We start from the raw sequence: 12,413 nt of genomic DNA, 5'->3' as shown, positions 1-12,413 counted from the left end.
GAAAGAGTGGTATTAGGTGAGATCAGAGTTGAGGAGAAAATAAAGGACAGTAGAGACAACAGAAACAATTAAGGGTTTTTTCCTAAAGGAAACAGGGTTTTAGGCAAGGGAATGATATAATGATTAATTTTTTAAAAGATAACTTCGACTGCTATGTGGATAATGGAAACAGGGTGATCATTCAGCAGACTACTCTGGTGGTCTAGGCAAGAGACAAAGAGGTAGCAGTGGAATCAGGGAGAAGAAGTTGGATTCAGGATATATTTTGAAGAGAGAGCTGATAGGACTTGCTGATGAATTGGTGTTGGGGGATGAGAAAAGAAAACAGAATGACGCTTAGGATTGAGACCTGAGCAACCAAATGGATGGTAGAGTCATTAATTAATGGTGGGGAGAGACTGGGAGAGGAAAAGATTTGGAAGGAGTGGGAAGATCAAGATCCTATTCTGACTCACAGAATATTTTACATTTAGGATTACTGTTAATTGTTTGTGACACTGGTATTGTTTAAAATTGTAATCTTTTAGAAATAAAGACTGAAATATTTACAGAACAAAAGATCTACCTGGGATGTGCTTCAGAATAATCTGGTTAGGTGGGGAAAATGGTAGTATATAAATGAAATAAGAGTGGCCATGAACTGATTGTTGGAAATGAAAGATGAGTACACAGGGATTCATGGTACTCTCTCTCCTTTTGTGAAATTTGAATTTTTGCATAATAAAAAGTTTTTTTAAAAAAATTGTTTTGGACATGTGACGTTTGAGATGCCTGTTAGATATGAGTAAAAAAGTTAAGCAGAAAGTTGAATATACCAGTCTGACACTGAACTGGGCTGAAGTTATATTAACAAATTTTATTTATTTATTTATGCATGCATGCATGCTGCACGGCTTGCAGGATCTTAGTTCCCTGACCAGGGATTGAACCTGGGCCCTCAGCAGTGAGAGCTTGGAGTCCTAACAACTGGACTGCCAGGGAATTCCCCAAATTAATGTTTTTAAAGCCATGAAACAAGAAGAGATCACTGAGGGAGACTGTAGCGAATAAAGGAGGTTAACGATCAAGAAGGAACTCTAGCATCTAAAACTATAGGAGAAAGACTGAGATGTCACAGAAGTCAGAAGAAGAAAGGTTTCAAGAAGGAAACCGTCAACTGTGTTGAATGTTACTAGGAAGTCAATAAAGATGTGGACAGAAATTAACTTTTTAGATTTAGCAGGATGGCAACTATGGGTGATTTCACAAGACTCATTTAAATAGTGTTTAATGGACTGAAAAGTTAATGTGGCTTAATTACAAAGAATAAGAGAAAGCATGGTGTAAAATGAGGTCCACCATTACAGATCATGTTATAGGATTTTAGTCTTTTTCCTGAAAGCAATAGGGAACCAATGAAGTGTTTAAATACAGTGGAGTTACATGATCTGATTTGTATTCTGAAATGATTGCCTAAGTTAAAGTTAAAGAATTAAAGTGTGGAAAATGGATTAGAGAGAAACAAGAGTAGATGCAAAGAGGTTAGTTAGGAGACTGATGCAGGTGAAAAATTTTATCATTTCCTAGAGTTCTGATTTACTTTGAACTTTAACTAGTTTTGAGTCTGATCATCAGCAATACAGTCAATTTTCCCTCCAATAAAACAATTTGGACATACTGTTAAGTTCCTTACAGCAATGGGAATTTACTGGCATTAACTAGGTAATAAATCAAACAATTTCAGTCTTACAAATGTGAATTTTCAAATATATGTGTTCTCTGTGTGCTAAAGAATCATCAATATATGATCTAGAGCTTGGCTTTTAATATGAAAGACACCAGCTATCTAAATAACCTCTATCTAATCTAACCTCTAAATAAAATGAGGTTATTTTAATCAAAATTTTTCAGTTGCACAAGCTACATTTCAAGTGCTCAAGAGCCACATACTGCTAGTGGCTACCATATTGGACAGCACAAGTTTCCACCATCGCAGAAAGCTCTACTGGACAGTGTTGAATTCGAGATAATATAATGACAAACTGATAGTGCACTTGTTCAGGAATTGCTGAGAACTGTAAGCTACTTTTAAATATCATAGAAAAGATACTAGGAAAGCTAAAGATAAGGAGGAAAAAAGGGGTAAGGCTCAGGAAGGAATTTCTTTCAAAATTGCAAAAGGAGAAGGAAAAGAACTATAAGCTACCTCACTAGGCACAAATTTCTTTACAGTATAAAAGGTGCCAGGTCTCTTAAGGCAACTCCAAGGGGGTCTAGAGACAAGCTTGGGTACCCTCACAGACTGAGAGCAGATGAAGGTTAAGACAGGCACATAAGTGCTGCCATTAAATTATATGTGTCATTCATAAGGAATTACTACCTACCTGATACTTAGCTCCAATGGCATACCCTCTCTCTCACAAATTCACCAAGAAAATATAAAGACACCCCTGAGCAGATAGCATACAACAAACTGCAACATAAGTCCACAGGGATAATACAGAAATATACACAGTTCAGTGGCTCTCTGAAGACTACATCTTTGTATAGGAGCTGGAACCCTAATCAGCTTCTAAGTGTCAAAGAACAGCAGAAGATAACTCTCCAAACTTTGTAGTGCCTCCAGCTTCTCCTTTCATTCTCAAAACAACAAGAAATTCTGATATATCATGAATCTCTAACTTTAGGCTAACCCTTTAAAGTTATTCAGGCATTTACCTTGGAATTGCATTTTATGTATTACCTTTAACTGTGGGGTGAAAATCTCACCCTCCTGGAAGGCAATTTCAGAACTGAAGGACTGACCATATCTAGCAGCAGGGAGGGGTGGAGAAAATTTTCTACTGCCCCTGCAATTATACTATACTCTATTCCTAAGGTTACTCCTTAGATAAATTCTCTTTATTATTTTGGAAAGCTTTTATAGTACACGGCGGGTGGTAAAAGGTCTATTACTTGACAGTAAAACTAAAGTGTACTCCACAGAATGATCTAAAATTTCTTAACCTTTCTTCTCCTCACTCTCTGCCTGAAGGTACCCAGAAGTAGATCCCATTCACATGGTGCTCTTTCTGGCTCCTCAAACTCCATTTTTATAACAAGGCTCACACTGTGCTTCCCCCAAGCCAGAAATACAGACTTGCCTGCAACTGCCAGAGTCCTGTGCGGTCCTCTGCACTCCCAGGCAAGGAAACAGGGAGCAGCTAGGTATGCTGCAAAAGATACCATCACTGATGCTAGAAAATAGTCTATTTAGTCTGTACCTAATTACCAAACAACTCAATTGCATGTAAATAAAATAAATATTCTTACCAGAAATACCAAGACTTAAACGTCCTAGGAATACTTAGTTGATTTTGCTCAGGTGATATATGAACTGGGTCTCAGACAGAGTCAGGAAGAAGGGATTTCAGGGTGTTAAGTGGAAAAAAAGCACACAGAAATGACAAAACATCATGTGTTCAGGGAAAAGTAGGCCTATGTGGCTGGACAGCAGAGTTCAAATGTACATTGGAAGTGGCAGGGGTTGGGGAGAGAGAAGTATGTATGAATACAGGCAGTGGTGAGAGTTAACTAAGCAGAGGCACTTTGGGATTGGATTTTAAAAGGACTTGTATGTCATGTTAAGTAGTTTAGACAGTCGTATAATCCTGAAATTAGATGCATGGTTCAGATTCTTAAATTTAGAAAATAACAGTGTGAAGCCATAGCATTATGAAGGGGAGATATATTAGAGAAAGGAATGACTGAAGAAGAGCTACAGCAAAGCTAATTGCAAAAACGATAGGGTGCTAACAAGACTGTGGGCGTGGTAATAAATCTTCCTAAAACATCTTTGATCAATTCACCCCCTCTGCTCACTGACTCCCTAACCTCACACTTGGCAATCAAGGCCTTTCATAACATGGATCCAATCTTTTGTGTAATCCCAATGTGCTCCTGTGCAAATTCTGAATTCCAGCAATTTGCTATCTCCCCCCCAATATATAAAACTTTCTGCCTATATACTATTCCTTCTACCTAGAATTCCCCTGGTTCTGTCCAACTCAAGTACAGCTCAATTACCATCTATTGACTTAATTCTCTCTGAACTGTTACAGCATTGTGTTCATATTCTAAATATCCTCTACACGTTTTATATCCCTGCTTGAGTTCCTTGTTTTATATCCTGCCCACTCAGTCTCTCCAAGTGCCTGATACCTAGCAGCTTTCTGTTATGGACTGAACAGTGTCCCCCCTCGGCCCCCCTCCTGCCCCCAATTTCGTATGTTGAAGCCCTAACACCCAGTGTGACTGTTTTTGGAGACGGGGTCTTTAGGGAGGTAATTAAGGTTAAATGAGGTCATAAGGGTGGGACGCTAATCCCATAGAACTGGTGTCATTGTAAGAGGAAGAAACACCAGAGATCTCTCTCCCTCTGTGTGCACACAGAGGTCATATGAGGACACAGTGATGAGGTAGCAACTTACTCTGAAATGCATCAAAAATTAAAAATAAAAAAGGTGGATTGACAGATAGATTGAGGGATGGTATGTGATTTAGTAAATATAGTGGATCACTGTAGAACCTACACCGTGGGTACATGAGTATTCATTGTAAAATTCTTTGAACTTTCTACCATGTTTGAACATCTTCATAATAAAATTCTGGGGAAAAAATACCTAAATCTTTATAATAAAAAGTACACAATCTTCTGTTTTTCTTCCACAGTATTCAGTGCAGTGCTTTTCACATACAAGGTACCTACATACAAAATGTAATGGTTTCACAGCTCTAAAAAACATAAACTTTGATTAATAATTTGTGAGTGTGCCAGTTAACTACAGTTTATAATTTTACAAAATTCATTTAAATGTAAATGTTTTTACATTTGTTTTACATTTGTATGCCTCTGAAGCAGTAGGGGCAAATATTCTTATACTCATTTACAATGAGGTTAAATGATATGCCAAGGCCAGCTCTGGAAAACCTGATCTGACTTTTAACCCAGGGTATTCTCCATTACAAACCACACATTTGGAAAAGTCCTAGAGAAACAATCTAAAAACTTCTCCAGGTTTCACTAATGAGATTCATTTTATGACTTTTTAATTTACATTATCTCTGTGAATAAAATGGTTCTGCAAGACAGTTTAGCTTTTGCCCACTTACAACATCTCATCTGACCTTCCAAAAGAAAACGAAAGTGTTCTTTAAGCACTGGTGGATGTTTCAACAGCTCAAAGAGATCCTCTGAAATTTGGTTTTAGAGATTTAAATAATTATAGAGATGGAAGCCATTTTAAATGTTATTTAACATAATCTTATTTTACAGATTCAAAAGTTAATTATGGAAGGGGTCAGGTGATTAGCTCAAGGTCCCAAAGCTGTTAATGGCAGAAATGGTACTAGAACCCAGAACATCCAACTCCCTAACCAGGGTTCTTTCAGATAAACTTTAAGGCTATCACAGCTCAATCATCTGAGCTCATTAACCCAAGTTAAATCACAGGACTAACGTGACAAGACCAAGGCCACAAATGGGCTGGTTAACCTTAGAATCCAACAGTCTTTTTTCTACCTTATTTAAGATTTTTAGAAATATTTGTATTTGTTAGGCACTTTGATCACATTTGAAGTCTGCTGCTGTTGTGCTGATCTAATCTGCGCAGCTGAAGTGGTGAAAAGGGTGTATATAATGCTGGAAAGACTCCACAGAAACTTCTTTGACCAAATGATGTTTGTCAAATAATTCAATCTGTTGAGATTATCTTCAAGAATATCACTCCCTAAAAACGGATGCAAGCACACAGCTTACTACAGAGGTCAGTGATACGTGAAATGATTTTTCATCATCTTTAGTTAAAAATACATTTTTCATTATTTTTAAATTCCACACTCTTATCAAGACAGCAGCACTTATGCTTACATTGGAACAGATAATTTTCATAGCAACTTCGTCAAAATCCAGACCCCCTGTTCTTTAATTCGTGGTTAATAATCAGCCCTAGACCTCTGGTGTTTGAATATATAAAAGACATAAACTTTTTCTTAAATGTTACATTTTCTCTAATGGTTGGGAAGGCAGAGCACCAGCACAGGTACTAGGATTAATCGACCCTTCAAACCTCCAAACGTTCTGACCCATCAAAATAGTGAAACACGTACAATTTTTTTGTTTTGTTTTATCAAGTACATAAGCTTTCCTTCACTTTCTTCTCTCCTATACTCAGCTTTAAACAGGAGGGGAAATAACAGAGACTAAGAACTGAGTTCAGAGAATAGCTAAATGGTTGCTGCAATCCTCACCCACCCGGCCGGACTCGGCTTTGCCACCGAGGAACCACTGGAGTTTCTGGGTGCAGTTACTCAAGGCCTGGGAAGCGCTGGGAGAGCCATGACCCCAAAGCAGTAGCCTCGCTAAGGCCAAGCCCGCGCCCCCATGACCTCCAATGGCTCGAAAAAGGAGTTTTGAAATATCCGCTTTTGCCACAACTGGTCCGCACTCCCTCCCAGGCCAGAATAGGGAACAGGGTCCGGGGACAAAAGGAAGGGCACGCCTGCCGCGTGAGGAAAACCCCGTCACCTGGAACTCAGCGAACTCCTCACAGTTCACACCGCCACTGGGCGCCGCCATATTGGACACACACGAGGCCCCCGCCGCGAGCCAATCACCGCGAAGCAAAGGTGTCCGCGGCACCGCCTAACAAAAAATATTGAGAGGAATCTTCAGCAAGAAAGCTGAGCTCGAGGTTTGTCTTTTCCCCTTAGCCTCGCCCACATGTAAACCCGTAACGCTGCTATCCTTCTTTTCACTCCTGCGCCTTTAACATGTCCTCCTGGAACTGGCCCAGGTGCATAGATTGAAGAATGTCAGAACTTGAAGGGATCGTTTTACTCCAATCCCATTTACTTAACAAAAAGGGCAAGTTTCCTGGTCGCACCAACAAGGTGGTTCGAGAAGGAACTCTCAAGTAGAAGTGAGGTTTTTCTTAACCCTCCCGTCCCGACCCTTGAGCAGAGGAGCTTTTGTTCTTCAAGAATTTGCGCCCACCAAGAAATGTCAAGAAAAGACATTGATGGCAGTGGGGGGTAAGGGTTGAATAGGTGTTTAAGTGTGGAAATAATAAAATGTTTTGTTTTATAAAAATAGGCAAATAGAAAACAACATAGGAAGCACACATGTGAATTTGTCAGGTAGCCTGAGAGATACTCCCTAAAGCCAACCAAGAGATGAAGGCCACTGGTCACTAAGAACCCAATTACGCAGTTTTGGAAAAGGGATGTACACATTCATTGAAAATACTGAAAAAAGTGCACTGAAATACTGATTTATATAGGCAGTGTGATTTCGGGGTCTACAGGTCACAAAAGTCCTACGGTAAGCACATTACTTTTCTTCCGGTACGCGGGCCTCTCACTGTTGTGGCTTCTCCCATTGCGGAGCACAGGCTCCGGACGCGCAAGCTCAGCGGCCACGGCTGACTGGCCCAGCCGCTCCGCGGCACGTGGGATCTTGGTGGACTGGGGCACGAACCCGTGTCCCCTGCATCAACAGGCAGACTCTCAACCACTGCGCCACCAAGGAAGCCCCACTTTCCTTCTATTTTAAGCGGATACTTTCTTAGGTGCAGAGAAGGCCATTGCAAAGGCCCTCGAAACCAGGACTCCAAGACAGCAGTTTTACGGCCGCTTCCAAGACGTGGCGCCAGCAGAGGTGTGGCTGGGCAGGGCACGCTGCCCGCACAGTCTGAGCGCCAAGCACGACCCACACGCTCCACGCTTCTAGTAAGCCCCGCCCACCGCCCGGACGTCACTCATGACCCGTTCGCTCTGCCCTCACCTCCCACAAGCCCCGCTCCAGAGTCCTGTTTGTGTCTCTCCGTTCGCTGCGCTAGGCGACCTTGAGCTTACCCGCGCCACCGCCAGCCTTGCGGCACTGTGTTGGTCGGCGGAGTAGGTGGCCATGGGGAGCCTCCGCGGCCTGCGCCTGGCGGCTGGTGAGACGCGGGCCGGGCAGAGGGTGGTCGGGAAGCCAGCTCGGCCGCTGTGGGTGGAGGAAGCCTGCAGCCTCCTCAGGCATGGTAGTTGCTCTGTTCCATTACGCTTTCCCCTCAGGTAGTTCGGAATCCAACCGCAGGGTAGTAATAGGTGGAGAGAGCAACGGATGAGCGAGCAACTGGTAAGCAAGACACTGCGGCCTAGCCGAGAGTGACCCTCTGCATCCAACCGGCTGCCACCAATTTAACGAGCCCTTTTGCTTCCGGATCAGTTTTCCGACCCCCAGCCCCTGTGAACTCAGTTCTTAATGCACTTCCCATCCCTAAAACTACCCCATTGCCTGATTCATTCAGCTTTCCACGAGTCTTGAGCCTCCCCCTCCCCGCCACTCCCACCCCCACCATCTCTAGAGTTTATCTCTCAGAGAAAATTTTGAGTCTAGGGTTTCCTACCTATTTGGTATCTGATTAGGCAAGGGATGTGTGGTCTCCCAGAATAACAGTAATTGTTTTCCTAAAATGGGGGGGGGGTACATTTCTTTTAAATAATTCTACAATAAAGTGCTTTAAATTTCTTAGAGGAAAGTGTTATGTAAATGCAGGATCTGTGGTTTGTTTCCCTTGTAGACATTTGTGTAATGACTATTAGGAGTCAGGGTTTAATTTGCCTTCTTGGGGAACCAGTAGAGCCTTTGCTTAGTAGGGGCTGAGTAATTGCCTCTTGGCTGTTTTCTAGGCACCAGGGCAAATCACACTTTTGGTTACCTTTGTGAACTTTGATAAGGTGTAATGATTGATTCCTTAGTACCAAAACGTTGTTTAATTCAGATTTTACAAGAAGAATCGCCCTAAACTTGACTATTGAGATAATGCAAATGTACATTGTAAGTGTAAATGAAATAATGTAAAAAACAAAAAGTTATCCTTGACATTTCTTATTTTGCATTTCAGTGGAGAATGGACTGGATAACATGTCTCATGCTGAATATTATTTACTTCCTTTAAAACAAATACCCTTTCTGCTAAAAGAGATGGATTTCATTGATTTGTTCAGTTTAGATGAACTAATTCCCCTAAAATCTTTTGTACACATCCTGTTAACCTTTTCAGCAAGGTGAGTGAAAGAATCATTGCTCTGTAAAAAAAAAAAAAACCCTGTAAAAGGGACTTTGACTACAGAACCAAGACTGAGTGTTTGTAAGTAATTCATCTTCTTGCCTTGAGAATATATTTATGCACTGTAAGGATTCCAAAGCCTCTCCAAACTTTTGACGTTTAAGAACTTTACCATTGGGCAGTCAGTCAAAACAAAATTCCTTGAGCAATTTAAGAACAATTTATTTTACTCCAGATAGATCCACTAAGGATGTTATATGAGCAACTCTTCCCAAAGGATCTCTGAATGTCTGATGTTTTGTGAGCAACTTCAAGCAATTTGCTCCTTTCACCCACTTTTGCCCATTTTATTTCTAAATACTTTGACCTACATTGTTTTACTTGATTGATTTCTCATAGTAGCCCTCTTAGGTAAGTCTTATCGTCTCCTCTCCATTTTACAGATGAATAAACATGGGTCCGAGGGCTAGATGACTTGTCCCAGGTTGATCCGCCATAAAATGTTAGAGTCAGGAGATGAGTCAGTGCCCTCTAATTCTGGAACTGTACTCTTTGCTTTGTTCAGACTGCTTGTTCAGATATATGTGTACATGTATTTGTCATAGCTAATAGGGTCTCTTTGGTGTGAAATGGAAGAGTCATGAAATGCAGATTTACTTGTGAAATGGAAGCAGTCATTCATATGCAAATAGTTTTCAAGTAAGAGCTATTTAACTGGCAACTTTTCTAAAGGAATGGTAGATCAGATAGAAACATAATCTAGGCATACCTCATTTATCCAGAATATTATTTGGAAGAGGATACTTTAGGTGAATGAAATTTCAAAAAGCCAAGGCTTAATCCTTTAAATGATGGGCCCTTATTTTTAATTGTTTCTGTTGGAAATCTTTGCTATACTCCCTTAACAAACAGAATGTAGGCTTTTACGATCTTGAATTTGTTTACTGTTTTGTAGACGTACCTGTAGAAATAGGTCAGGGTTGTTAACTTTTGGTTCTTGGTTCTTTGGTTCTTCACAGATGAGAGGTTCTGTGAACCTCTGAAATTGCATTCACATTTTTATGATTATATGCCTGTTTGGGGAAGAGAGGATCCATAGCTTCCATCCATTACCCAGAGCAATCTGTGCTAAACTAAAAAGCACTTTTATGATGATTTGGAACTAAATGGCTATTGACCCACACTACTGTGGGTTCCACGAGGGTAAAGATGGGGTCTGTTTTGTTTTTACTAAATCTTCAGCACTTACCAGTGTCCAGCTCATAATAGATAGGCAATAGATACTTTTTGGAATAATTGTTTTTAATATTTTATTATTTTTAATAAAATAATTGTTTTTTTTATAATTATTACTTTCTATATAATAATTATTAGATCAAAGGAATGGAATGGTCTTATAAGAATGTTTCTTCACACCTTCAGAAAAGATTTACTGCCCTAAACTCCTTTGACTTAACAGCAGATTTTAAAATGAATTTATTATTGTTATTTTATCAATGCAGTGGGCCATGGGCAGCCTCCTTGTCAGTTTTACCCACATCCTAGAGCATTAGAATCAATGGATAACTTAAAAGTCATGTAGTCATGTAGTACCCTAAGTTTACAGATGAGGAAACTTAAGACCCAAGAAGGAAATTGACTTGCTAAGGGTCACACAATTACAAAGCTGGGAATATCTCCTGGTTCCCATTCTGATTTTATTTCTACTACATTCTGCTCCTTCATTGTACCTTTTGTTTGTTCTTACTAATCAGCCCTAAATGAGTACATGCCCATTTTTACCATTTTATGCCTCCAGTCTTTGGCTTTGCTTATCACTCCCTCCAGGTCTTGCCAACAGGTTTTTACTGAGCAAACACTGTGTACCCTGTTCACTATGAAACCTCTGGAATGAGTGGACTGCCACTCTTCCTAGGGCTAAAGTTTATTGCAATGAATAAGCAGACCTATATAATATACCTGGAGAGCTTATACAAGACAGTATATATTAAGTTCTAGATTGCAGAACGGATTTTAAATGCTGCTCTGGTGTCCTGAAGCTGGTTCCTCCTGGCTTTGTGCATATCTCTTTCCAGTTTCACAGGTAGTCGTGTTACACTGGTAGCTTGAGATCTGCCATGGTGAGGGTTATTGGCAAACGCTACAAATCAGGGCTTTTACCCACCACCCCCCTCCCAAGAGCCAGCATACCACTGGTTTTAAGAATTCAGAGATTGAGGGTTCTTTTCCCTAAACCATGTAGCCTCTGAGAGCATAATCTGACCTTAAATATTTTTACCACTTCATCCTCATTTTCTTAGTGTTGACTCAAGTTGCAACCCCCATTTTTTTTAATGAAAGTACATAGAACAGAAAATTTTACAATTCATCCCAAATGGTAAGAGTAAATCTTGTTTTAGTCATATATATGTACACACACATAGGTATACATATATATAAATGTATGTGTATTGGTGTACTTGGTCATTAAATAAAATGCATTTTTCCCTTTGGGAAAAAAAAAAGAATTCAGAGAAAGGAAAAGTAGTGTAGGTTAGGATTATCTACTGAAGGTTCCATTGAAACAGAAGGGTTGGGAGAGTGACACGAGCAAAGGTGGGGGCAGTGATGAGTCTGCAGAGGGTATGGGGGGAGAAAGGGCAGTAGGGAGAGAGGATTATCTTGTATTTCAGGAGGTACTAATAGGAGATGCAGTTTGGCCTTCGAGGGTTTGAACCAGATAAATTTGGACAAAAAGGAAACCTTCAAGAAGAAGTCATTAAAAAATAGTTTTGGAAAATTAACATGGTCACTGCATACAGCATGAATACCTGCTACCTATGAAAATATTACAGTAATCCGTAGGTGAAGTGATGATGAGAATGACAAAAAGAGAATGTATCTAGGAAGTATTTTGAAGAAACTATTAGTATGACTTTCAGACAGAGTAATTTAAGGAAGACGTAAAGACTGAAGTTTTTGAGCATGGAGGACTGAAGGACTGCTACTCCGTTGTCAGAAATAAAGTTGGGAAGGCTTACTGATTTGGTGGAGAGGATGGTGCACTATTGAGTGGGAGGTGGCATTGAGTTATAGGTGAGGATGGAACCTCAGTCACAGACCTGAACACAAAGGAGGGGTAAAGTAAGGGAAATATATGGGAGCCATCAGTGTAGAGCTGATTATTAAAACAGAATGGAGGAGTCCTCCCTGAGAGCAGTGCGGGACAGAGGCAAAACTGAACCTTGGAGGCCTGATGTAGTGTAAGCAATAGGAAGTGGCAGAGGATATTAAAGAAGGTAGATCACAGAGGTCGGAGAAGAAGGGAGAAAACGTGGTGGTGTAAGGGAGGACTGAGGC

At 40.4% G+C, this 12,413-nt stretch overlaps 2 protein-coding genes across 2 annotated transcripts in view; one reads left to right on the top strand and one right to left on the bottom strand.

Moving 5' to 3' along the window:
- The window catches only part of MIX23 (mitochondrial matrix import factor 23), a 22,091-nt gene extending 15,493 nt beyond the window's left edge, over nucleotides 1-6,598 (bottom strand). Inside the window, exon 1 of the mRNA XM_007449707.1 lies at nucleotides 6,545-6,598. Within this exon, the coding sequence (XP_007449769.1) occupies nucleotides 6,545-6,595 (51 nt within the window). The 5' untranslated portion in view covers nucleotides 6,596-6,598. The remainder of the gene's footprint in view (nucleotides 1-6,544) is intronic.
- Nucleotides 6,599-7,843: 1,245 nt separating this feature from the next.
- The window catches only part of FAM162A (family with sequence similarity 162 member A), a 44,643-nt gene continuing 40,073 nt past the window's right edge, over nucleotides 7,844-12,413 (top strand). Inside the window, exon 1 of the mRNA XM_007449706.1 lies at nucleotides 7,844-7,958. Coding sequence (XP_007449768.1) covers nucleotides 7,925-7,958 — 34 coding nt within the window. The 5' untranslated portion in view covers nucleotides 7,844-7,924. The remainder of the gene's footprint in view (nucleotides 7,959-12,413) is intronic.

This window comes from Lipotes vexillifer, unplaced genomic scaffold (genome assembly GCF_000442215.2).
Source record: "Lipotes vexillifer unplaced genomic scaffold, Lipotes_vexillifer_v1.1 scaffold1378, whole genome shotgun sequence".
Classification (NCBI taxonomy): domain Eukaryota; kingdom Metazoa; phylum Chordata; class Mammalia; order Artiodactyla; family Lipotidae; genus Lipotes; species Lipotes vexillifer.
The sequence above is the reverse complement of the archived record's forward strand: the minus strand, read 5'-3'. Positions and strand labels throughout refer to the sequence as shown.